The sequence below is a fragment of the Antedon mediterranea genome, chromosome 1 (genome assembly GCF_964355755.1).
Source record: "Antedon mediterranea chromosome 1, ecAntMedi1.1, whole genome shotgun sequence".
In the NCBI taxonomy this organism is placed as follows: Eukaryota; Metazoa; Echinodermata; class Crinoidea; order Comatulida; family Antedonidae; genus Antedon; species Antedon mediterranea.
In genome coordinates this window covers 18646157-18673567 of record NC_092670.1, presented here as the reverse complement: position 1 = coordinate 18673567, position 27411 = coordinate 18646157, and the positions used below count along the sequence as shown (strand labels likewise).

Here is a 27411-nt window from a genome sequence, read left to right as displayed (position 1 = left end):
TAAATACAGTACAGTAGTTTAATAAATAAAATCAACAAAATAGTAACAAAGCATCACATTGTCTTTAAACACAAACCTTTAAAAGCAAACTTTCTTTCAAGAAGATACTTATTTTGTACAATGGGTTACTTACAGTACTATACAAAAGTAGGACACCCAAAGTGAATAAATTTGATTCTTTCATAAAAAACTTTATCAAATGCTATCTGACTCTTGACCCATTTGATAAGTATCTGAAATTAGTAGAGCACTATTTAATGGCTGGTTGAAGTCAGTTTTAGGCAGTGTTCAGGTCGACTTGTGGAACTGTTGTAAAGCTATTCATTGCAATTATTAACAATATGGTCATTTCAGTTGTTCAATATTGAGAAGTGAATTTTATTAGCATGGGTTTGGTTTTATACTGTACTGTACAAGGTAAAAATGTCCATATTATTATACATAATAATAATAATAACTATAAAAGCCATTACCAAAATGTTGTGCTATATAATACCTGCAATTTCACATTTTTTTCAAATTAAAAATCTTGTCAATAGTCATGATTGAGTGTGTGTTAAATTAAAAACAGCATACTAAAATTAATGGACTCATTGCTTATTATTGATTTCCTACACTGTACAGACTGTACATACTGTTAAGTACCTGTAGCTGCTAACAACCAACATCCCCCACCCTCCACCACTTTCATCTTTAAACAAAAATATAACCTACTGTACAATAATTTTCATATTGTATCTCATAAAATTATTGATTGTATGTCAGTACTGTAGTTTTAATATAATTTAGTTTAATTATATCTGTCATAGTTATTGGGTTTTGTCAGCGATTATCAAACACGTTCCACTTGTCAGTCTCTTGTCATTAAGGATTCATTTCTAAAATAAGATACATGATGTGATAGCAAGAATTGCAGATAAAACACACATCTTTAATTATAGATTACCTGTACCAGTTCTTTTGTTTCAATACTGTAAGTTACATAGTGTAAGCTTTATTATTGTGTTATAATATTAAGTAACCTAATAAAGTTTGAAGAATAATTGACAGCTAATCTTTGGCTCTACATTCTACAGTATATACTGGATGGTACGAAAATAAATTTCATACACCGAGAAAAACTTAATATACTGTACACTAAAGCTTGGTTCCCACTAGAACGTAACGCAAGGACGTAAACGCAACGCAAGCGTTTTAACCAATGACAAGCGAAGTTATAGACAGTTAGCAATCACAAGCGAATAAGCCATCGCTTGTGATTGGTCAATTCACTTGCGTTGCGTTACGTCCTTGTGTTGCGTCGCTAGTGGGAACCACGCTTAACAGTGATTGACAGCTAAACAACAACTTTTATTAACTATGATACTATAAATAGCTAACAATAACATTTAACATTTTGTGTGGACAAGAACTTCGATTAGAAAATGCACACTGCAATCTCTGCCATCTGATAGTAATTACTGTATATATAACATGTAGTACTTGATTGTTGATGTTGCTACAGTACTTCATATTGTTGAAAATTAGATAATTATCTTTATTCACTTAACTTACTGTACAATACAATATGTGCACACATCATAATTTTAAGTGAGTCATGTACAGATGTACATCAAATAAAATGTTCAAATGATGAGGAACTGAGAAGTGGATTTGCAATGACCTACAGTAGGAATCTGGACTTACAGTAAGACGTCAAAGGTAATATTGATACTATTTGAATATGTTGAGTTTGGTTCACAGCAATTTATTTTTGGTTTTTGGACCCAATGTTTACAATTCTACAGTAGGAACCTTTTTTGGACAAATTCATAGTCATACTGTTGTATGTATAAATTCACATATGAACATCCTAGGTACTCATAAATCAAAAGCCCCCCTTAATTTCAGATCACTTTGATTAGCTTTATATCTTGCAATAACTGTTGTGCACTCAGTCATTTAATCATGCTGTTTCAAGAGTGAACATACTGTATACTATACTGTAGGTGTGTGTATTGATGACTGAGATACAACATACAGTTGATTCATATTCCATTAACTACCAATACAAATAATTAGTGCTCTATTATGACATCACAAATAGTTTTATTTTTTAAAACAATATACACAATACTGTACAGGTAGAAAAATAGTGATATTGAATGAAAGAAAACACTGAAGTAACGTTTTCACTAGTTGCATTCACTAAAAAGTTTTAAATAGTTGATTTTTATAATACATTTAGTGCAGATCTGAATAACAAACAACCAAACTTCTTTGCATACTAATACTGTAGATGTGAGGCAACATGACGGAGGATACCGTGTACATTTAAGAAAATGAATAAGCATTTTGTATTTACTTCTCAGACTGCAAAATTCTTTTTGTTTAATGTCACATAAACTATAAGTTTCAAGGATTGAGGTTGTCCTATTAAAAGGTCAATAGGTCATATGAATTCTGCTTGAAGGTCAATGTCAAGTTATGTAAGAAAACACAGACTGGATTATGTTTCACTGTTGCAAAGAAGATTTGGTAATTAAGAAATAACTTACAATAGTAAAAAAACGAAAAAGCTATAGTAAAAAAAGTGGTAAAGATGAAGTAAAAAGTGTTTAATTGTAAATATCGCAATACAACATTCACCATTCATAACACAAACTGTGAAATCTACTGTATGGCATACATTAAACATAAACTTACATTTGGTAAGGAAACTGCTAAAACCTGATAAAAAGTAAAGTGTGAAAAATTGTGATACTATATTTATCAAAACAATATAAATATCACAACCACAAAATAAGGAACATCTAGGTTTGATGTTGGGTCTAATTAATATAATAATAATTATATTTTTAAATGAAGAACAGAATCCAATAATATGCCACAATAAACCCAATAAACGTGTACCAAATTCTGCATTTCAAGAAGATGATTTTTATTTTAGTATTATTTTTTTTAAATTTATGATTTACCATATCAATTTAAAACACATGACCTACACCACACCATGAAATAACTTAACTAAATGGCCTAAATAATGAATAATCTACTAAACTACGGACTGTATGTTGTAGGCTAGGCCGAGCCGAACTTTCTTACCTCACTGTCACTTTTGTCCAAAGTATGTGCCTCCCGTGTCCTGAAACAATTTTGACACTTTGTCTTATTGAAAATGTTCGGTTTGAAATCTTTACAAGATGATTTAGAACTCATAAGGTTCTTTTCTGCCCGGTCAGCGAACCCCATTTTGATGTTTTGAGAATAATAACGGGGTGGGTTATCAGCAAGTAGTCAGGACCGTTCCAAGCGTCATTCACTCTGCTCTCCCAAGAAAAAATATACCCCAAAACTACGATCCTTCCTCTACAATCTAGGCCTAAGCATGTATCCAACAGTAGTTAATCACAAAGTAATGATAAAATGACACATTTTAGTAAATCCAAAGCTGGAAAACGATTCATGGAAAACATTTTGTAAGTTCAGACAACATTTCTGATTACACACCACCAGGCAACATCTTTTTCCGCTAGCCTTGTCGCTTCGTCTGTTTTTGGTTTCCAATTTGTGTGTGGTTTTTGGTGGTGGTGGTGGAATTTTGACGAGCTCAAATGTCACTCTAAGAAATATAGAGGGGGCTAGTCTAATATCTTCTAATCATTATTTTTCCTTTTATATTGGATGGATATAGATTAGTAATAATGCTATTAAATAAACAAACTAAAATATACCATGCAATTAAAAAAGAAATCACTTTCCTATATTTAAACATGACTTTATTACTTTATTACTTATGACATTATTTTGAGATGATAATAATAAAAATCCAGTAGGCATTAATTATTCGTTTTTTATATTAATAAAATTGATATTTGGTAATTCAAATTCTATTCTATCTATACATGATTAATGTACATTCTCTAACGACATAAAAAAACTATTTTCATGGTTACTATATTGCACTTGTGATTTAAAATATACAAATTTCAAAATTCTATTTTATTTAAACTAGTTGATATAACCACACTACCTGCCGTATGAATATTATTAGAGAAATGTTTCAATTTTCAAGGTGATTTGGGTGTGGATGTCAGTTTGACGTTACAGAGGTGAAACCAATTGTTTTTAATGGGCTATATACACCTCCTCCTCCATTTCACTTTTAGGGCCTACTTAATATACGTTCATAACAGTGCTATATCTGTATGATAGTTACCGTGTCGGTAACACATGATCATTGAATAGATGACCGATCGTATCAATAGACGAGTGATTTAAATAATGCATCTTGGGAATGAGGAGTGAACATCTGATCCAGTACTATTTTATTCTTTTAATTCATCCATAATGTTTATTCATAGCTATGAATTAAAAATGAGGCAGACGTCGTACGTATGTAAAAAAAAAAATACAAAACCGGACTTATCCCACACACAGCCTTTGATTCAGAACCTGTTTAATGTGGCCAAATGCCATGTATTGTCTTTGGTGAATTATCAACTTATATACTGTAATAATCATCAATATTTCCAACGGAGAACTTCATGATAAAACCGGCGCTGATGCCGCCGGCAAACATTGATGGTACCGCTGCGAACGAAAGAAGGGACAGACTTCCAATTCCAGATAAACCATGTCCACTGTAAAAGAAAACAAATCAAATCTGATGACAATGGTCGGTGCGTATCCCTAAAGCTCTGTCTACACTATCAAACTAATTTGACAAAACAGTGGGATGTGCCCAAATATGATAGTGATATTCCCAAATATGGTAGTAATATGACATCATCATTCCATTATAATATGGGCACATCACTTTGTTGTCACATAAAGTTTGATAGTGTAGACAGATCTTTAGAGATGCGACAATATAAATGCGACAAAATTACATCATTATGATCATGGTCTGGTAATGATGATGGTGGTGGTGATGAGGTCGATGGTAACATACCTAGTGCATCCAGCAGCCAAGCGGGCTCCAAAAATACAACAAAACCCGCCAACAAAAGAAAAGGCGTAGCCAACCCCAGGAACAGATGCTATCGAGTCAGACGCCAGTGCAGAGAAAAGACCTCCAAGAATTGCCCCAATGACATAAAACACCTGAAATGAAGAATTAGATGAGAAAAATTGAAAAATCTAAAACCGTCTTTCGTCCGGCCATGGCATTATCTTTCTTGCCATCTTTCATAACACAGTATCATACACTATCATATCGTTTCTTCGTTCATCGCACTAGGCCTATAGATACTACGGTGGCCCATAAGTAACATACGTTCGTATATAATGACATGACACTAATGGGCTATCATAGTTACCTGCCACCAATTACCAATTCCTCTTGCATAGGGAGAAAGATACGGTGATATTGCCCTCAGTCGCTCAGTAAATAGTAGTTGAGAAACTATTGTACAATAGCTCTGACTTCCGCCAATTGTGTTTCCAATAAAAAGGATGAGTGGTACTTGAAGACAACCAATTATAACTCCTATAAATGGCAACAAATTATGTCACTCTAAAATCACCATTTTGGGTCTGAACGTTAGCAATGTTTTTTGTTACAGTTTTCTACACAATTGTAGAACAATTAATCTGTAACAACTTATCAAGTGTGAAATAAAACGAAATGAATGAATAGATTTTTAAAACCAAAGCTTGAATAGTACGGTACTTTTCACTTACCACTTACGTATGGAGGCCACGCAAATTCAGAAAATAAACAACCAACTGTTTCATTTCCGATCTGTAAACAAAAAAAAACGAAATGTTGAAGGGCAAACCCCATAAGACGGATGGACTTCCTAAAATACATACGAGTTGGTGTCTAATTATATGCCTAGGATATTATTTCAAGGTGGATAACTAATACTTTGCATACTCACTTGTACTTCTTCCTTCCACGGATATGCAAACTCAAGGCCGACGACAGCGGCCACCATTAGAAAACCAACAGCAGAAGTCAACACAAAAAACGGAATGGGTAGATAATCATCCAACCTAGAGTGGAAGCAAACTCTTAATTAAGTTTATTAACTTAGTTAGCCTATTCAGTTATAATATAAGAAATAACCAAATGTGGAGAAAAGACCATAAATAAATGAAAGCACTCAGAAACCGAGTGAAGTACTTGGCAAAATATTGCTACAGAGGGCGCATGTTGATATTTCAGCCCATGTTAAAAGAATACAATTATTCTTTATTTTTAATTGTGAAGTTATTAATGAACCGATTTTCTTTCATTCCAATAGGCATGTAATATACACATACAGACAAATTCTGAATGATAACTTCATCGGTTGAGTAGACTATACGGTCGATAAATTCGCTATTATAAGTAGGCCTACAGAAAAATTTAAAACGTAGAAAAACTTCTGCTACAGCTATAGGCCATTCAAAGCAGGGTAAAACCCATCTCTTAACTTACAACAATCTATTGAGTGGTTTCTTTGGTGACAGTAACTTAGTAAGATAGGGTTCAACTAAACCATACACGAATGCACCGAGTAATCCAGCTACCAGAGTCACACCTATAAAAACAAACAACAAACATTTTACTATTTTAGATATTGCACACCAACTCTCTGTATGAATCGTATGTTTATATTGCCCTCATTCATAGACGAAAAGTGTATTTATTGGAATACACTGTTTAGGACATATTCTCTTTTTAACTTACATGCACTGCCATTCCCAACTGCCGTCCCAACTTGCACTAAGACCATTGCAGGACACTAGAACAATACAAAAAAAAATGGTTATCATTAAAATGTTAGCGATATACCAAAATACTGTACCACAATTTAGTTTTATTTCCATTTACACTAGGACGATAACGATCGACGATAAAAGATAAATATGCATTTTTTCATACATAACACAAACGAAATCTAACAAGTTTTCATCCAAGAGTTTTGCTATGTAGGTATGTTTATCTATTTATCGTCGATCGAATTATCGCCCTGTGTAAATAATAGGCCTTTATAAATTGACAATAGTGACGAGGAAGATAATAGTTTAAAATGCAGTAGCAATTTTGTTCGGAATATAGGATTTTTGTTACAGTTTCTTATCTATTATTGTCTTTTATTAAAACTTACCGATCCTGAAAGTTGCATTCCAACACCCAAAATAAATCCACCAGCAGTTGTTGTAAGAAGTCCCTTAGTACTGTAAGTTGAGACAAGAGATATCCTTGTTACCTGAAGTAAGGTCTTTGTTTGTGGAATGACAGAGAGGATCCCCATTAGAAAAAGACTCATTACTCCTGCTGCCAGAAACATCTTGAGCATTACGAATTTAGTAAAGATGAACTGACCTCTGATGACCCTGGGATCAAAGACTGAAATTAGAAATAAGAATTAACTTGAAATATCTTAGCAAGAATTATGAGTAGCGTCGCAGCCTTGAATGACTGTAGAGGGAGAGATCAGAATGATCTCATTCAAAAACCTTGACGAAAGACTGCATACAAAGTGTGAGATGAGAATGACTGTTGAGATAATAGGCTGTGGTTGTGGATTACGATTATGATGATGAAATGATAATGATTTTGACGATACGTATTAGATTTTGGAGATGATTTGAAGATACTCGATATATCTAATATATTTTTACATACCTCTTCCCTTTTCCATAGCAAATCCAAATACAATTCCACAAACCAAACTGATAACAAGTTTACCAAACAATTTCAAATATATCCGTTTGCCGTTTTCATTAAGGACTTCTTTAGGTTCGTTTATCTTCCATTTTAAATGTCCATTTTGTGACATACCACCATTATCCGGCATGGCATCAACTTCTGTTAACACCTCTGTTACCATGTAAGAGTGTGGTTCACCCATCGCGTATTTGTGTGGCAATACAAGATGACTACTGGATACGCCGTTGTTCATTTTGTTTAAAAAAGCATTACATAGGCATACATCAACTGAAACGCAATAACGTATATCGTTGTAGTTGGTTTTACCGTGAAATGATCGAACAATTCGATGTTTATTCTACTCAGGTGTTTAATCGATCATTAACGGTATGCATAGATATAAATGACACGTTTGCCCATTAATATTAGTTGATAGGTTAAAATGAATGTAAAAGTTTAATCCACAGATACAATGTTTAGGCCTATACCCTGTAAGGTGTGACGACTGTTGGTCGTTGGTACTAATACATCACTAATTACACTACGAACATTGAACTATTATGAATTCCATTGGTTTGTAGTAGTACATGTAAAAGATAAATACAAGTCTTTAATTATGTCATGTTAAATTACTCAGCGAGAACAAAAGATTGAAAATGAGAATCACGTCCGGAAACTGATCGGCGGTAAAATAATGTTATTTGGGATATTACGGTACTAGACTGATAGACGAAAAGACAACAATCGGAATTGTCATCATTCTTTATATCTAATAATTGAGTTCAAACCCATATTCCTTTTTTTTTTCTTTGTTGAGTTGAGTTTACAATTCTTCCCTAACATTAATTTGGAATATTATTTATACAATTAATAAATTATATACTCTTATTATATATCAACTATACTTCTCATACCAACCAACATAAAGAAAACATACCGAAGACTTCTGAACCACTGGCTGTTGAACCCAAGTGTGGAATTCGATGAAATAATCTAAAATGGATCGTCTGTGAGATTTTGGCAAAGAGGTCCGCAAACAGTAATAATATTTTACTAATTAATTAACTTACCTAACTTATGTTAAATCCGTTGTCTCGGGGTTTTGTTTGGAGCTTGGAAACCCGACTGAACGTTCTCCGTGGCAAGATACAGAGATAAGGTTTCCAATGCAATGAATGATATTTCCAACACTTACAAACTCCCGTAACATTTGTACAACGGTGTAGTATCAATGCATTTGGTATTACATTTGCTAATTTCTATTGAATAATATAATATTAAAAAGATCGTTGTAAAGTCATTGATAATGCACAACACTGTAGATATAAACAATTGACAGTTCCTAAATAAAAGAAGTGCGTACTATTCACTAAGGGTTTCCTTATTTGGGGACGGAGATGACGTAACTAAATTGTGGCAGACGATATTTTTACTAACAAGTGAACTGGAATGAACACATCCGAACACCGAATAAATGAGTGAATACCGACTACTGTGACATTTTAAAGGATTTCCGTACGACGACAAACCGAGGGAAAATTAACATCAATTAGTCATTATATTAACAATTTGCAGACAGCCTCGATTGTCAACTATTAACAACCTAACTAATTTGCTCATAATGAAACACCAGAAACAAAACCAGATCCTGCTGGAAAAGTATTAATAAAACAAACCGTAACATACGTTATGGTATAAAGAAATATAAAATACAACGCCAGCAAAAAATGCGGAGTTGATCCGGAATTGTGTAACCCGGGACGCAGGAATGCGAAAATGTAGGCCGGTGTAAACGACGTAAAAAGTTACGGCGGTGTAAAGGGGGAGACAGTTGCAACATATTAACATTTGTTTGTTCATTGTTTCCACACTATACAATATTAGTTTACGTTGTAAGACCGTGTTCTGTCGTAGTATTAGTTTTTGCTGGAGATGACGACACAAAACTGGTGTTAAAAAGTGCTAGAAAAGTTTGAATAAAAGAAATCACCGTACTTATGATTTCTAGGTATTGAAATAAATAAATCGCATTGGAAGTGGCAACACAGTTGTTAGCGTTCATTGTTGCTACAGTCTACACTGTGACACGGTCTACTGGGCACGTGGAAATTAAAAGTGGCAAGATGTTAATAAGGTAGCAACTACAAAGTGCTGGAAAATGTCGCATTATGTGTGCTACACACAAATAACAGTCGTTATTTTTAATATAATACACAGCAATTACAGACACAAAAATATATTCAGGCGGTTTATTCTCTTAACTGTATTTTTAACAGCCACCAGTACTAATCAATTTAAGTGCGCATTACACACATAAGATATCTTTTATACAATAAAATATATATGAAAATGTGTACATATATTGCTAATAAATAAATCATGAAACTGGTAGACTAGCTACGCGCCTGCACTATGGTAATGAGTAGGGCAATCACGTGGAGTGACGTTCTTAATTGTGATTGGTCAAATCACTTGCAATGCCCAGATGTGTAGCTAGTGGGGAACCCTATTAATATTCTGTTAAAGATGTATTGTCCCCCAAAAATATTAAAAATGAAGATTGATTAAATCAGACTTTTATTAGGTTATTTTGTAGATTTAATAAAGTTGATCACTTCCGTAGAAGAAAAAAAAACGAAACAAATAATGTTTTCACTTATAAAATAACATAATAAATGGTTAAATTCAATCAAAAATCTATTGGCTGGAAGTCAATTGAGCCATTTTTTGCTTTTAATTACAGTTTTTTCAAGTAAATAAATTTTGTTTAGGTCCAATTTTTGGTAAAAGTATTATGTGACATCAAAATGGCATATGCATAAAAAAAATGTAAAAAATTATTTTTCAGGGGGACAATACATCTTCAAACAATTACAATCTTGAATCCATGGAGAATATGAATTTGCAATCTTCTCTTCATAAAAAGTAGAAACTTTTTTTTTTTGGACTTCCCTATTAAGAGGACACTTTCACATGAAATGTACGAGGGGAAATATATGTTTTAACACATACAAATTAAACTGATTATATTATATAAATTATTTCATAAGTTTATCTGAATACAATTAATTCAATTCAATGAATTCTATATTAGCTAAATTAATTATAAAATAAACAATTTTCTTATCTAGTACTGAAAAAAGGGCCAGTAAAGCAAAGTATTTATTATCTTAATACTAGGCCTTCTTTCCAACATCCCAGTTCTATTATTAGGTGCATAGTGTATAAATATGTATTTTACCATAGTGTATGAATACAGTATGTATTGTACCGTAGTGTATGAATATGTATCATCAGATATTCATTTGAAATATAAATTTGTTAATTGTGCAAAATAATGAAGATGTGTGAGGACATTTATTTAATTAGATAAATTATATAAATGAATACCAGATTGAATACATGAATGAATGGTTAAAGAAATGATTGATTGACAAAATGGAATAGTAGTAGAGAGCTTTCGAATTATCATCATCTGGATCTAAAAACTGTGAAAAACTGCGTCAGCATAAGCGGTTCCAATTTATAATTCAAGACATTAGGTTCAGCACTTCATTTTACCATTTTAGGCCCTGGACCCCCACTATTTCAAAATCCTGGATCCGCCATTGAATTGTGTGAAAAAGGTGACACAACTCCTCTCATGGCAGTGTATGCACACAATGGTTAACATATGACTTAACTACTAAAGCTCTGTCTACACTATCAAACTTTATGTGACAAAAAAAATGTGATGTGCCAATATATATCAGTACCATATTTAGGCATATCACTAACATATTTGGGCACATCACAATTTTTTGTCACATATAATTTGATGTGTAGACAGAGCTTTATCGAAAGGTCCCTATTTGTTGCACTAACGCACCGCATTATTTGATGTTTTTTGTTCAAGAATCAAGTAATGTTATTGCTCAACAGAGAGCATTATCTTTACCACTGGTGTATACAGGAATATCAGTTTGGTCCTCGATGTTAGTACCATGAATTGTTGCCTTGGCAATGTCTTCAACTTTGACCTGTGGTCCGCTCTCTTTGGTGCAGCCTCGTATTGAAAGATGAATAATTCCACCCTGCAGGAATGAAGTGAAGTTTTATCATGTACTGTATCATTGGATGTTATCCTAGATCACATAATTTTGAAATGTATTTCAAGAGTTTTGTAATTATGCAAATTAGATGACACCTGTGACGTACAGAAATTAAGTTTGCTTTTGTTTAATCCTGTCTCTGTCATGGGTTTGTTATCTTTATATGTATTGTTTTAATCATGTTTTAAAATTGACGAAATAAATGAAATGGAAAAAAAACTCAATGAAATAATAATAAAAATGTCAAATATTTCTTGACTAAACTTGTGACATACCCCTGCTCCCTTGTCCCAAGCAGTTCCCCCAGGTTTTGCTGAGTTTATTCCTTCCCTTCGACAGATCACGCCACGTCCTCCATCCACATAATCTGCCAAGATCCATACCTGCATGATTAAAAAAATCATAACTTCATTACAAACCATTAACACGGCCATCATTTTATCAGGAGAAATAAATAAGCTACCATACGCTAATACCATTTGTTTTTCTTTAAGCTTAGAAAGTTTACCTGGTCTTTTGGTCCGACAGAAACCTTCCGGACTTTTTGACAAACATGGATCCACTTTGTTCCTTCAGGAAAAGTTGGTGTAATATCCAGTCTATACCACAAGTTCACTAGACAAGAACAATCAGGTCAATCAATCAGATAATTACAAAATGAATAAATAAAGCAACAACCAGTGACTTACAATAGAGCCTCTATTAAGGGACCCAAGAAAGAGTTCCTAGGGTGTCACCTGAATAGGGGTTGGTCATAGCTTAAAACATATATTGACCGTTTGTTTCACAAAAAAGTATTGACTTCTATTTCTCCTTGTTTGTTTCACAGGAAAGTGTCCACTTAAAAGGGGTGTGCCTTGAATAGAAGTTTCTGAAAGGAGGTGTTCTACTCTAGTTTAGTTTATTTCTTATCAGTTGAGTACTTACTGTGAGAATCAATGGCAAACACTGACTTAGCACCACCTGAGATATGCTTCAGAGGTGCCACAGACGGTGCACGCACATGAAACCAGGCACTGCCTACAGGGTTGGACTGTGTCACACCATTGCGGTAGAAGGCTGAACCATCGCGACCTAGCCCCCAGATTTGGTATCTACCGCCGATGGTGATGGCCTGGAAAGGCTGGTCTGTGGGAATATGCTGCCAGGACACGCCCTGTAAATATGATATAATAATAGTTATAAATGAAGTAAATAAAATTAGAATTTAATTCAACCATAGCTATATATCACAACCACCAGCAACATTACAACCCATTACCATCATCACTACCACCACCAATAGCACTACAACCACAACCAGCACAACACATTTCTTGCAACCACCACTGCCACCATAAGTTAGCCTACCTTTGGGCACTGTTTTGTCACCCCAAGCCGTGTTATTACATCCCCATTTGCAGCCACCGCCCAAAGCGCAATAGACATGTTCCATTCCTCATGTATATCTGGTTGTAATGAAATATCAAGAAGGGGCAAAGTGCCTGCTACTTGCCACGGGCCAGTGGTCACCAGTTGACATTTCCTAAATAGATAATTATTATTCTATTATTTACTTTACTTTGTTGCACATCTTTGCGTATATTATATTTATTAGCCACATAATTATAAAGTGTTAAAGTTAGTACAGTCTAGATTATTATGAATGTTATTGAATTAGCAAACAGCATCAAGATATCTGACATACCTAACCCATCGCCTCCGTCGTACAACATCTCTCCAGTTTTTTTCTTTATGAAAGGTCCTGAAATAAAAAGAAAACAAATATTGATACATGGTCAAACAATAGAAGGGGATAAAACCTTTGAAGGAAAAACAATTAAACATAAATATATTCATTGTATTAAATTAAAGATACATTGTCTTCCAAAAACATCAAAATTAATAAACAAAAAATATATCTTTAAACTACAATTGCTTTAGAATTTAAATTTCTCAAGTTACAATTAAAGTTTATTCGCAAGTGCAGTCGAAATCAATTATTCTGGTGTTCAGTCCAAGTTTATTGGACAACAAAATACAAACATAGTCAACAACTATAGTATAGTAAAAAATAAATAAAATCAACAGCTTATCACAAGCCTGGACCCTACCGAGATTATAATGTTACATACAGTACAGTCTTTTAAAGATAACAAGAATATTTTAAGTAAATTCAACCACTGCCTACTGTATATACATAAATTACTGCCATGTCTTGCTCATGGTTAAACTATGAAATACAGGTAATTGCAAAAGTAACAATACTGAGTAAACACTAGTTTACTAGAGTAGAGTACCACTCACTTTGAGTATGCCCTAGTGCTGGCTTTTGATCTCATCTTCTTCGGCATGATGTTAAAAGCGGCAGAGTACATCGGGATTCCAAACGACATGAAAGACATGTCATTCTCGCTGTCCGTAAAGTAATGCATTGTGGGTAGTAATAATTCAGATTAAAATGAATGTTTTCAGTCTATACCCCAAGTGTTAAACCAAAACATGGGTACATGTTTATGAAGGCCTAACTAAATATGTATACCCTGCATTTAGATCTGCCATGTACTAAACATGTTTAGGACCACATAATCCAAATGTGTTCTACACGAGTCTACTAAACAGTATGCGTCTACACACATCCTTCATTTACTCATACTACACATGTCTATATTTAACATGACCACAATGTGCCATGCATGCAGATTTAAGCTCTGTCTATACTATCAAAAAAGTGTGATGTGCCTAAATATGGTAGTGATATGCTTAAATACGGTAGTTATATGACATCATCATGTCCATATATGGGCACATCACATTTTTTTGTCACATAAAGTTTGATAGTGTAGATAGAGCTTTACAGTGTATACCACAAATATGTAGACCGGTATTTTCCTATGAATGTATTTAGCCCTGATCTAGACCATTGGCATGCATGAACCAGTGATGTCAGTGTTTTCCTGCCTGCACCTGCAGCTCTGCCATTATACCATTATAAACATGCACACGTTTACCAAACCATATTATTATAATAGCTCTATGATGAAACAAAGCTCTTTAGCTAACATAAACATTTCATCATCAAATTCACAACCTATTAACAGTATTACCATATTATTTTTACTCTACCCAATTTAAAAAATACTACTTTATACCCACAATGCATTACATCCAGGACCGTGTCATATGAATTTCAATGGCCAAGGCAAGGCAAACAAAGAGTGCTTATATTTGATACATAAAAGTTTGCTGTTGTCATGAATTAGAATTTAATGTTGCCTTTTAATGAAAAGTCGTGAAAAAGGTGTAGATAGAGTATAGATACCATGAGGTGATTAAACATCAATACTACACCATCTTAACATCATACTGACTTAAACCAAGATCTACTTTTATAATATATATATATATATATATCTCCGCTACAACATATTACAAAATTTGTGCAATGATAATGACCAGCTTAAGTGACAAAAAACTAAATAGATACAGTAAAAGTAAGGAAGATTTTTCATTTTACAGTATCATTTTTGTCTTATTTCTATTATGTAATACTGTATTAATAATACTGTAATAAAACATCAAGAAATGTATGTAGACAGCATAAAAGATATCAATTTTCTTAAAGATGTTAAAATTAAGTTTAAATTGCTTCAACAAGTTTTGAATTTGGATAGATATTTTATATGTATTATTTTTTTATTTAATTAATCTTTCTTTATTCTGAAATACACTTTCAATACAATGTACTGATTTCCAAAGTGGTTCAGTTCTTAACTACATAAATGTAAACAAAATACAGTATATAAATATATTTTTCTTTCTGTCCCAAATTTTGTGCTGTGTATATGAAAGAGTGTATTCATGAAATTGTTTACTTTTACTATTCTTATCGACTATATTCATTATGCTTAAGCTCTGTCTACACTATCAAACTTTATGTGACAAAATGTGATGTGCCCATATATAGACATGATGACATCAAATTTTGTCAAACTAGTTTTATAGTGTAGACAGAGCTTTAGATTGTCATGTGTATATGCTTAAAACTATAGCACTAACCTTTTGAAATCTCGACTATATTGCCATCCCTCTGGGTCTGTACCCCCTGATATATTGAAATCAACTGACCAATCTGTAATCTGTAAAAATAATTGAATAAGAATCAACAAAATAGATATGTACTGTAAAAGGCATGTACTAGTAGGAACATACATAGTGCAATGATATACATACCCAGTTCCAGTGTTGTGACGGTGGGTTGACTTTGTCCTTGGAACAATCTTGCCGTCCAGATTCATTGCTCCATGTGTAGCGATCCGTTGGGAATCCCCTAAAAATAAATAACACATACACATGAATAGAAACTATTCTGCCTAAAACAGAAGTGTGAGAAAAAAATAGTAGAAAATGAAAAGACAAGAATTATGATAAGAGAAAATAGATGGGAATGTTCAGAAATCAGGTTGTAGTGAAGCTGTAGCTTGCTGGTTAACATGCTTGCTTTCCTGACCTGGTGCCAGGGCTGTAACTCACGACTCTATCAACACCACTCCCTAAGCCTCAAAGAGTTTATAAGCATGATAAATTATAAAATAGTTTATCTATCCTGTAATTGGCGAGTTGCTTGAAAACAAATCTCACCTGTAGCTGAACCCTTCAATTGGGTTCCATCGTTGGTTTTCATAGATATAAATATTCTTTGTGTCTGTCTGCGTGTTAATCCCAACTGTACTACTATCAATACCTACAAAGAATACATAAATGAGGAAGTCATACAGCTATTATTCAATTTAAAGTGAACTTATTCTAATATAAACAAAAATAAAATTAGATAGGCTTTCATAAGTAATTACAACCGATCTTACCTTTAAATATACCACCACCATAGCCTCCAGTATACACCCAGGGTGTATGGTCCATACCGATCGCCCAGACAACACCGGCAGCACACGACTCGACTATAGCCATGTGACCTCCAATTTGACGCCAAAACCTGTAATATATATACAGTATATGAATTATAAACAAAATGTTAATAGACAAAGATTTTTTATTTCTTTTTTTTTATTTATTTATTTTTTTTTTATTTATTCAATTTCTGCCATATACATAAACAAAGAAGACAAAACAATTGTAAAAGGAGGCACGGAAAGACCAAACAGGTGCTAAACACCTATGCTAGTTGGTCAACCCAGAACAGAGAAAAATAAATAAATTACGTTCTACAATAAAAGCATCGACAAGAAAGCGACCAACTACACACATTTTCAATATCAAAATTATTTAAAAAATAAATATTGAGATAATTAAGTAATTTGGTTTTAAAAGAACTAACAGAAATATTTAAGTTGCGGATTTCACTGGGTAAGTTATTCCAAATTCTGGTAACAAGTACAATTAATAGGGTAAAAATACATAATTTTTAAGCCTGAAATTAGGCTATTGTAGTAGCATTTTAGTTTTTCTGCTTGTCTACTATATTAATAGATGAGTGACTTACATTCTGTTTGAAGGAGCAACCTCAATATCTGACATAGTTTCGTGAACAAAGACATCCCCACGACATGACACAAACCAAGCTGCTCTGTTTGAGGGCGGGCCATGCAGACCACGAACCTCGCAGCATGCTAGACTCATTGCTGCAATCTATGATCAAAGAAATATAGGATTCATTTTGTATTGGACATAACATCCCTATCAACAGTATAAAAAATTGGAAACTAAAGCTACACTATCAAACTTTGTGACAAAAAAATGTGATGATGATGATGGCATATCAATACCATATTTGAGCACATCACACTAGTTTGATAGTGTAGACATAGCTTAGCTTAGAGGAAAACAAATGGCAATGAGGTATAGACTATTGCTATTTTCTATGCCAGAACTCATCTATCAATTATTAACAGAATGAAAGAGTACAGTGAACATCCAGTAGAATAATTTAGAAGATGAATAAAGTATACTTTGAAATCATAGAGGTATTATACAACTAGAGTGCAATCTCAAACACAAATACAGCTCAAAATGTGAGCAACCATGTACTTACCCATTCTTTGACCTCCTTATGTGAATTTCCTCTGATTTTGATAGGCTTCCTATCCAGCACCCTCTTGCCAGTGTAAATACCAAATGCAGGCCTGTCTGAATTGTTAACTTCCAACACACATGTAATCTCACTCAGCAGATATTGTATATGCTATGGAACGCAAAATAGGTCAAAATCATAGTAATAAGAGACATTCAAGAAAGTATTTCAATAATTGGAATGTCCCCTGAACAGTAGTTGGTCGTTGTGTTAAAGCAATATATTTCCCCTTGTTTATTTTGTGAAACGTGTCCCCTTAATAAAGGTCAATCCACAATTGGGGTGTAGTAATAAATTCAAAATGTCCATGTAATGTGGTTCTTAGAGTTGTTAACCTACAGGTTTATGACAATTTAAAACAACCTTTAAATTTGTTACATGAACACCGCTTACCCTTGATTTCCCATAAATGGTATAGTGACAGGTAAACTTGCTATGTTTAATTCCTTTGCCGTCGAGTTCTTTCTCTAGCTCTATTGTACAGTCTACCCATTGGCGTCGCCGCCCTTCTGTTACATACTGCATACGCCCAACCTTAACCCATGAACTCTGAATAAAAACCGAAAGAAAAAGATATTTAAAACACCACCATTTTAATAGTATTGTATTATTGGCAATGATGTTGACAGTAATGATGATAATGATAATTACGATGATATTGACGATGTTGGTTAGGTGTGAATCATTACAATACTTATCCTACCCTTTCAACAGCCCTCTCATAATGCTCAAACTTGGCTGTTTCCTTGATCCTTCGTTCCTGTAATCTTCTCAACACTAGCCATCTCCAGGCACCTTCCTCAATTCGGTTGTAAGCTGTGTTATTCTGCTGACCTGAAGCAATATAATTACATATGATAATATAATGTATTGTTTCAAATGTCATACCAAAATGTGTCGGATATAAGTCCATACCAAAATGTGTTGGATATAATCCCATACCCAAATGTCTGAGATATAATCCCATACCCAAATGTCTGAGATATAATTTCATACTCAAATGTCTAAGATATTATCCCATACTCAAATGTCTGAGATATAATCCCATACTCAAATGTCTGAGATATAATTTCATACTCAAATGTCTAAGATATTATCCCATACTCAAATGGCTGATATATAATCCCATACTCAAATGTCTTAGATATAATCCCATACCCAAATATCTCGGATATATAAATTAAAATTCCCAAAGGCCTCAGATACAAGCCCATATCAAACAAAAACATATTTATGTACTTAATAATATTATGAATCCAAAGGCAAATTACTGAAAAAATGACAATGCTGTGGGTATCAGTGGCTGGATCTCAATGGAGATACAAAAAAAAACGAAAAGCTAAATCACAACGATAAGTAAAACAGCCAGAAAAGTTAGCAGAGCTTTTGAGCAACACTAGCCCTTCATCAGTGCAAGTGTAATATTATTATGATATTATGATATATGGTAATATTTAGCAAAGTAGATGGACTTACTTGATTGAAACCAAGACATTGGAACACAAGAATCCACTAAACATCCACCTCCACTGATAGCAACCCACTTCAATTCTGTTGACACATCCACAGAGGGCGTGCTCTCCATTACGCTTTCCACGCTATGAATTCTACTCATTGGACTCCCCCTCTCGATATCGATCCCACTATCTTGCGTCTCATCCCTATTGCACGTTTCTTCAGCATTTCCAAGTTTCTCGTACGATTGAATTACATCTATGGCGCTATCATTACAATCAAGTTCGGAATTTTCTAGATTTGCATCATGAATTGTTTTCTCAGAATTCACATTACATAAGTCCTGTTCGTCATTATCGCCAGTAGCTTTATCAGTTGCGTTCAAATTATTGCACATTTTATTCCCTGAATTATCATCATTTAAACTCACTTTTGATAAATCTACTTCAACATCTACATCATTTTTATCTTCATTATCATTATTTGTTCCTTCAATAACATCATCGTCAGAAAAATCGTTTACAAAATCAATGATTTCATCTGTGGCGTCTGAATGCCAGCTGGTTGTTCGTTCAATATGTTTCGCACTTTTTGTGTCTTTTAAATTTGTATTCAAGACCGGATATTGAGGAATGGAAGGTGTTATGTTAGGAAGACTAACGCATGCAACGTTACTATGATTATTCGGAGTTCTAATACCATTAACCGGTACTTTTTTCGTATTAACAGTCATTTCTCTTGGTCCAGTATCTTCCGTGTAATTTATTTTTCGTAATCCATCTTCTAAATCTTGTAAAAATTTAATCCCCATTGTTTTAGAACAGTTTGGAGCAGCAGAATTCAACTGGAGTGATTTTGAGTCCGGTATATTGGCAGGAATTGAACTGCATACTGGAAGCAATTTTGAATTGTCACAGTCGTCAGTGACATAATTCCTAGGCTCCGACGACGTGTTTGATATTCGTCGACTAAGACCACTTCCCTCACTGATGCCAACTGAGGAGGTTTCAGTGAGGCTTGTAGTGTCAAATGGTCCCCATTCTTGAAGTTCAATGCCACACCATTCACGACCACTAGGTTCACTTTGCGTGACGTTAAGTCGAAAATGTACAACACGATTTTCTAAGCCTATTGCCCACACCTATAAATAAAAAAGAAAATTTTGTGAACAGAGCACTAATAATTGAACATTTCCTTTCTCCTGTAAAGGCCCATTTACACAGACGAGTTGTAACGGTAAAAAAAATATAGAATCTTTGTTATTCCATATGACCATTTACACAAAACGCAGAGATAGATACAGATTCTACATGCGACAAGCTACGCGGTTTTCCGCTTACCATTACCGCGTGTCTGTGTAAATTGGCCTTAAATCTCTTAATAATTGTTCATAAAGACCAGAAAACCTTCCTCACCTGATCATTGGGTCCTAGAGATATTGATGACATGCGACCAACCATCAGCACCCATGAGTCACCTGTGGCATACCTTTTATCCAACAGGGCCTTTTTGGCATCAAATTCTGTCCGAAACCAAACCTGACAATAAACAAGAAATGAATATCAATATTATGATGGATGATAGGACATTTACAGACGACAGGAAGAAACGAAGGAAAAAGGATGGTTTCTGCATTTCTCGCATATATGAACAACTCATTTCACCTAAAAAGCTGAAGAACAAATCGCAGACCAAGTTTACTAATATTGGGCGCTGTTCTACTAAAGCTACTTCTATGAAACACTAACACCTAGTCATTGCCAGATGAACAAGTCACAAACATATGTATCTATTAATGGTTTAACATAAAAAATTGTATACAGAGGTTTCTGCATTAATTGTTATATTTTAGTTGCATTTTCAATCATGTTTTTTTCATTGCTTGAATATTCACATTTGGTCATGAATATTTAAATGACTAGTGGTACCTTATAGTTAGTTGAGATGGCCCACAATGCAGTTGAGCCAACTGTCACCTGACAAATCCTAATATCAGGAGGTGGCTGTACATACTCCCACCTTGTCCCTGAAAAAATAAACAAATATTTATGAGAAAATATTCAGAAAATGGTGCAACTAAAGCTCTGTCTACACTATCAAACTAGTCTGAAAAAAAAAAGATGTAATGTGCCCAAATATGGTAGTATGACATCATCATGTCCATATAATGGGCACATCACATAAAGTTTGATAGTGTAGACAGAATTATGTTAGTGATAATGATTTTAACAATGATTTTGATCATTATGTCATGATACTGACAATGTTAACAATAATAATCTTGATGATAATTGAGGGCATAACATTTTTACACACTCACCAAATGGATGATCTCTGGACACACCAATGCGTACAACTGACACACCATCCCAGGTGACACCCCATACGATTCCTGATGGCCCAACAGAGATTTGAACCATACCTTTGCCATCCTTAATGGGGATCTCAACCCACTTTATACCTTCAGGACTTTTCTTGTTGATCCCATGTCGACAGAAAACCTAGAAAATATAGAAGAATTGAATTCAATATTTTATTTCAACATACCAACACCAATGCATGTACATGAAGGGTGCACATTTTAAGATATGTAGTGCTAAACAGAGCACAAATCTTTAAGCTAATAATGCCCTAATAAATAATTATTGACAATAAAAAAAAAAGCAAAAAAAAACCTTTATAAAATTAAGCTTGAAAATCAATATATAAATAGTGTATTATTATCATGTAATATATACCAATACAAAATTAAATATTTTATTAGCAAACAATGAATTTAATTTGATTTTTAAAATTAAAAATCTTCTTTATTTTATAAGGACAACCTTAAAACACAACAACTAAAGGACCATATCACAATTATTGTACTGCAGTTACTGCAGTAACTACATTCTCTTTTTGGGGTATAGTTATACACATTTATTGCAATGAATTCCTTATAAACTTCTACATTGAAACAAACTGAGATCATAAAATATTGCAGTCAAAAAAAATGTAGTTACTGCAGTAATTGCAGTAGAATAATTTTTACATGATCCTTAACCATCATAAAAGAATTCATCAGTAATAAGTTCTCTATGTTGTTTTTAATGTTTTTAAATGACGGTAAGATTAAAGGATAACACAACTGATATTTGCTATTTTAAATATTTAGTGACTGTAGGGTAATAAGGTAATTTACATACAATGTTGGCACAATTACCATTGTTATATTACCATATGTTTACCTTTCCTAATGCTGTTATTGTCCATACAGTAAGGAAACCTTCTGGCTGACCTGCCAACTCATAGCCTCCTACCGCCAGATCCATAAATGGTTCTTCTACAGGGTCTGGATGGAGACTAGGTACCTGCAGAATTATCAAAACTTTTATTTATGAATACAAAGTAAAGAGATCAATCGCATAATCTATTTCAATTAACATTTTAATTGTTTAATTAATTATATGATATATAAAGTACACAATGAATAATGTATGTAGTCTAAATGTCCTGAATTTACAGTATTAATTTAAGATAGCACTGTTCAGCTTATCTGTATGTTAACATTTTTTATATTTTTATTGCCAAGTTTTTTAAGAGTGTTTGTGCCTGCAACTACAAAATCCTGAGGAGACCTATAAATCTGAGCTTGAATAACAATAAAACAGAAAAAAGGGTATATTCGTTCAGTAATATTGTAAATATAATTCAAAATATGATCAAATAAGATCATGATTATTTTATAATTTTATCTTTCCTCGCTTTATTAGCTAATTATGAACTATTATTATTGCATCCAATTTCAGATAGGTTAAGGTCATTAATAATAAAATCCATTAAGAGAAAATTCTTCTGTTTTAGTGCTGTAAAGAACACAACTTAGACTGAATAGAAATATAATTGTATATGTGTAGAATTGGGCAAAAATTAATATCCAACACCCTATGTGCTGAATCAACAATCAATAATCAATAATCAATAAGTAGACTAAATAGAAGAAAACAATGATTATAGAAGTCTTGAGAGATCAAAAATAAAAAAACATCAAGAGAAAAAAACACAATAAAGAAAAACGAATTGGTATGTTAAAATAATTTCTTTCTTTTTTCAAAAATTTTGGAAAGGTTAAGATGATCAATATTGGTAAAATAAAAAGTAAACATTTGTTTAAACAATTTGCCTTTGAATCATGAATGATTTAGTTCATAATGCTGACTGTTCTTATTCTAAGTGTGGCTCATAAAATTTAATAAAAGGACCATATTGATTTTATGAACCTTTCACCCAACTAGTCTTCATTAATATTGTTAGATTTCCCTATTGAATATAAATGCAATATTGTATAGTGGTTTTAAACATGGCAATCTAACAACAGGATGCTGAGCTCTGGAGATCAAAGGGTTTATTTGTTGCTTCCACGCCTCTTAATAGACACTGCGCGCCACAGAGAATATGTACACAGTACAGTACTGTTGGTATTTGTTGCAGCCAGACCTAAGATCAAAGGACTGTTACAAATTTCTATCTTAGCAAGGCAAGCTCAGTGGCCTGTTGTTAAATTGCCTTGTTTTAACTGTCTATAATACTTTTTACATATTAATTTAAGTAGCCTGTATGTTGTCTGAATCTAACCTTCGCCCAAACGTCCATTGCAGTGTACCGCCGATAACGTATCCATTTTCTCCGCCTAACGCAAGAGTTCCATTTCTTGTCAGCGGTGTAGCGATCATTGGCATTGAAGTTAACAGCATATTGCCATCCCTTATAAAATAGAAATGAGATAGAAATATAAAGATTAAGAAATTGGTCAAATGTTTTGCCCTGCTCTGACGTAATTTGTACTTTATACTAAGTACATTGAGTATACTACTTGCCTGACGCAAAGCTATTCCACAGTACAAACAATTACAATGATTAAGAAAGATGATATTTTTGCATGTGTGTAACAAAATGGCAACTACTGTAGGTGTAGAATTTAATCATGCATACTGTATGTATCCCAATGAATAATCTACAGATTAAACTCCAAGTTCGTATATTTTAAGCATGGTTGTATTAACTGGAGTAATTCACTATTCATGTATTACTGTAACTTACCCCTCTTCCTGTTGGTTGTCCTCTTATATTCTCATCTATATACCAGTCACCTTCCCAGCTCCAGTGCTCTGAGGGAAGACAGAATAGCTGTGGTTCAACGGTGGTACGTGATCCAGTTTCATTACTCCATGGATTGCGATCCGTTGGGAATAGAGAACGAGGTGAGAATCCATGGATTGGGTTCCATCTCTGAATAAAATAAATATTATATTTCTCATCAATTTCTTTTTCTGTATTTAAAAAATATATATATTAAAGTAGATACATTGATAGGGGACACAACAGCAATAAGATGTACATTAACTAATATTTAAGGCATTCCTCTAACCTGATTTTCATATGTGTATTCTTGATATCTAATTGGTACGTCTGTGTTGTGTACATACACATATACATGTTGGTTACAGCCTAAGCCCCAAGCACATTGTTGTACAGCTGAGATTCGCTTGAAATCAATGTTCCGTCCCTTGAATGCGTTGGTTCGTAGCTCCCAGTACTGATTCTCTGTGGAGAGAGTGTAGGCTTTACCAAAACTATCCACTCCCCATAGGTACGACACTACCATGGTGTAACATAGGCTGTAGAAAAAGAGAATACTGTAAAAAAGCATGCATGTTTTAATGAATTTGAATATATATTATAAATTACAGTGGTATGAGTATGAAAAGGGGAAAAACAATCTTTTTAATTTTAAGGCAGAAAATAAACAAAAACTTAAATAATAATATTTAATATTATTTGTTTTTTTTTTCAAATTCACACTAGGCCTAGGTAGGCTAGCCTCCTACTACTAGGCCTAGGCCCTGCCTAACTAAATAAATTCATAAATGTTCATGAGAAAGTTTTTAATTACTTTTAAAATAAGTAATACGTCAATACTTGGTCTTGTGCAAACAAATCTGATTTAATATGGCTGGCTATGCTAGGCCTACCTTTATAAATAAAACAAGGGACAACATCTGTCATCAGGAAACGACTACACAGCAGTCGGTGTGTGTACTGTGTGTGACGTATGGACTGAGTCTCTCGCGCTCTAGTCTAGTAAAATAAACCGGGCCTAGGCCTAGGCCTAGCCAACATTCAACCTACAACATTATTAAACTTTTAAAATAATACCAGATTACAATTTATTACATGTACATACCTTCATCCAAACGTTCAAGGCGATGAACCATGCGCAAATAAATTATTTTCTAGTAAAACTGCTAAAAATTAACTTCCATCAGCAGTCGAAACCCAACAAACACCCAGCGCGAACTTTTTTCCACTATTATTTTTTTATGCAATTATAAATATCGAAAAATATGATATTAGCACGGCCCGACTAGGTCAATCGTGCCATTCCATGATCTATATAAAGTAAGTATTTTGTTGTATAGCGCCACTTATTCATCGGAAATTACGAATATAGATATTCAATTTCTTATAGGTTTTTTTGTGATTAATTAGAAAGAGATAATGATTCCTTGAAAAACAGCATAAACTACGAGAGGAAATCCTGTAAAAATGTTCGCACAAGTTTAGATACGAGACTGAAAATGATTAGTTTTATTAATAATTTATTGTTAATATTTTAATAAATTAATTCATTATCGTAATAATTATTGATTGATTCATGGAGGTATAAATATACCTCCATGATTGATTGATTGATTGATTTTATTCGATATTAAAATAGTAAAATAGAAAAGTAAAAGAATACCTAGATAACCAATTAAGTCGACAATTAAAAGTATGTCAACTTATTTCCATTGGAACGTAGTCATATTTTATGGGTTTCAAACAACAGGACAACAATACAGTACATGATCAACCAAAATAGTGTTTTTACTTTATTTTATTTCACATACATCCAACAGCAAAATCGCCAATAATTACAGGATGTCTAAAAAACTCAAATATAATTAATACATAAAATTAAAATATACTATATAGGCATCAAAATGTACAAAGTTAACGATCAGAAAATCAAAAAAACAACAAAAACCGGTTAAATAGCACAAACTACCTTAATTTTGAACAGTAGGCCTATAACAATTAAATATTTAACATTGTCATATTTAATACAATTCTGGTTGGGATTTAAAATAAGCATATACTTGTCTCTGCTTATCCCAATCCAATTCAGCATCAAATTAATTAATATCAAGCAAACTGAAATTATTTATTTGAATTTTCTTGTATATACGCTACCGGCATATGGTGTCCCAGTGGTATCTTGAAATTAATTTCGTTAGAATAACATTCGTTTTTAATTGGGAAGATTCTGCATTGTGTCAAGTATAATTGTTTGGATACTAATAAATCTCTCAATCATTAGTACAGTACTATCACCAACTCAAAAGTTGACTACCGCCCTCTACCGCCTCCCACTTTTGAGGCAATGACGTAATTGTATTTCATAATTTTGATATTATCGTCTAACAATAATATTTGGTCAATTTTTTCAATTCACCAATATTATCTACCAAGGTTACCTTAACTGGCAATTATGGAAATAAATAAATAAAAACTCATGACACGGCAACAAGCGCAGTCTAGTTCCTCTCAATCAACCGAACTCTGCATATTCATCATAGAGATATTAATTATCTCTATGACCTACCACAGTACTATTCTATATTGACTTCACGTACCATCAGGATTATTGATTATTTAGCACATTTTGTGCAGGTATAGCATTCTTCTTGCACGAGTTAATAACTGGTCATTAACGAATCGACCTTTTTTTAAATCCGTGAATTCAATTAACACTACAGAGTAACTAGTACTGTAGGCCTATTATACATGGGCAACATTTTAAACATGTATTAGACCAAGGACTTTAACTGTTATCTAAAGTCCTTGATTTAGGCCCAGGCCCTACATAAAAGACGGATAAACGCACAAAATGGATTAAAAACCACTGCCGTGAATTAATTTAGAGGTATAACATTGATTGTTTATACCTTCATGATTAAACCAGGCCTACATCAACATCTCATTATACAACTCTAAAGAATTTACATTTTATAGACCTAATGACGCCGAGACTCATCTTTTACCAAAATTAAATCCAAAGACAATGTGTATATTCTCGAAAAATATACGGTAAC

General features: G+C 33.4%; 3 protein-coding genes across 9 annotated transcripts in view; all 3 read right to left on the bottom strand.

The window, feature by feature from the left end:
- LOC140060218 (uncharacterized) overlaps nucleotides 1-3710 on the bottom strand; it is an 80842-nt gene extending 77132 nt beyond the window's left edge. For all 3 annotated transcript variants that reach the window (XM_072106340.1, XM_072106356.1, XM_072106348.1), the window contains exon 1: nucleotides 3085-3710. In XM_072106340.1, coding sequence (XP_071962441.1) covers nucleotides 3085-3231 — 147 coding nt within the window. In that variant the 5' untranslated portion in view covers nucleotides 3232-3710. The remainder of the gene's footprint in view (nucleotides 1-3084) is intronic.
- A 224-nt stretch (nucleotides 3711-3934) lies between these two features.
- Nucleotides 3935-8747, bottom strand: LOC140047493 (thiosulfate transporter TsuA-like). The gene is made up of 10 exons (XM_072092539.1): nucleotides 8695-8747; nucleotides 7601-7912; nucleotides 7080-7321; nucleotides 6659-6713; nucleotides 6407-6509; nucleotides 5865-5979; nucleotides 5665-5725; nucleotides 5301-5470; nucleotides 4934-5085; nucleotides 3935-4622 (listed from the first exon to the last, which is right to left on the bottom strand). Exons 2-10 carry the CDS (start codon nucleotides 7875-7877, stop codon nucleotides 4484-4486), a joined length of 1314 nt encoding a protein of 437 aa, XP_071948640.1. The 5' UTR covers nucleotides 7878-7912; nucleotides 8695-8747; the 3' UTR covers nucleotides 3935-4483.
- Nucleotides 8748-9872: 1125 nt separating this feature from the next.
- On the bottom strand, nucleotides 9873-25562 carry LOC140060191 (tectonin beta-propeller repeat-containing protein 1-like). 5 transcript variants are annotated; one of them, XM_072106307.1, is made up of 24 exons: nucleotides 25461-25562; nucleotides 24645-24912; nucleotides 24317-24505; nucleotides 23852-23980; nucleotides 22465-22587; nucleotides 21558-21738; nucleotides 21166-21263; nucleotides 20653-20775; nucleotides 19259-20378; nucleotides 18486-18616; nucleotides 18176-18331; nucleotides 17744-17893; nucleotides 17195-17340; nucleotides 16560-16687; nucleotides 16336-16438; nucleotides 15928-16024; nucleotides 15754-15833; nucleotides 14002-14109; nucleotides 13403-13459; nucleotides 13066-13240; nucleotides 12643-12871; nucleotides 12224-12330; nucleotides 11991-12098; nucleotides 9873-11697 (listed from the first exon to the last, which is right to left on the bottom strand). In XM_072106307.1, the coding sequence occupies exons 2-24, from the start codon at nucleotides 24879-24881 to the stop codon at nucleotides 11539-11541; spliced, it is 4134 nt and encodes a 1377-aa protein (XP_071962408.1). In that variant the 5' UTR covers nucleotides 24882-24912; nucleotides 25461-25562; the 3' UTR covers nucleotides 9873-11538. The 5 variants fall into 5 exon arrangements, with proteins under 5 accessions (XP_071962408.1, XP_071962398.1, XP_071962416.1 ...); XM_072106297.1 differs by having other exon boundaries at nucleotides 24645-24894; XM_072106315.1 differs by lacking the exon at nucleotides 14002-14109 and having other exon boundaries at nucleotides 24645-24894.
- Nucleotides 25563-27411: the final 1849 nt, after the last annotated feature.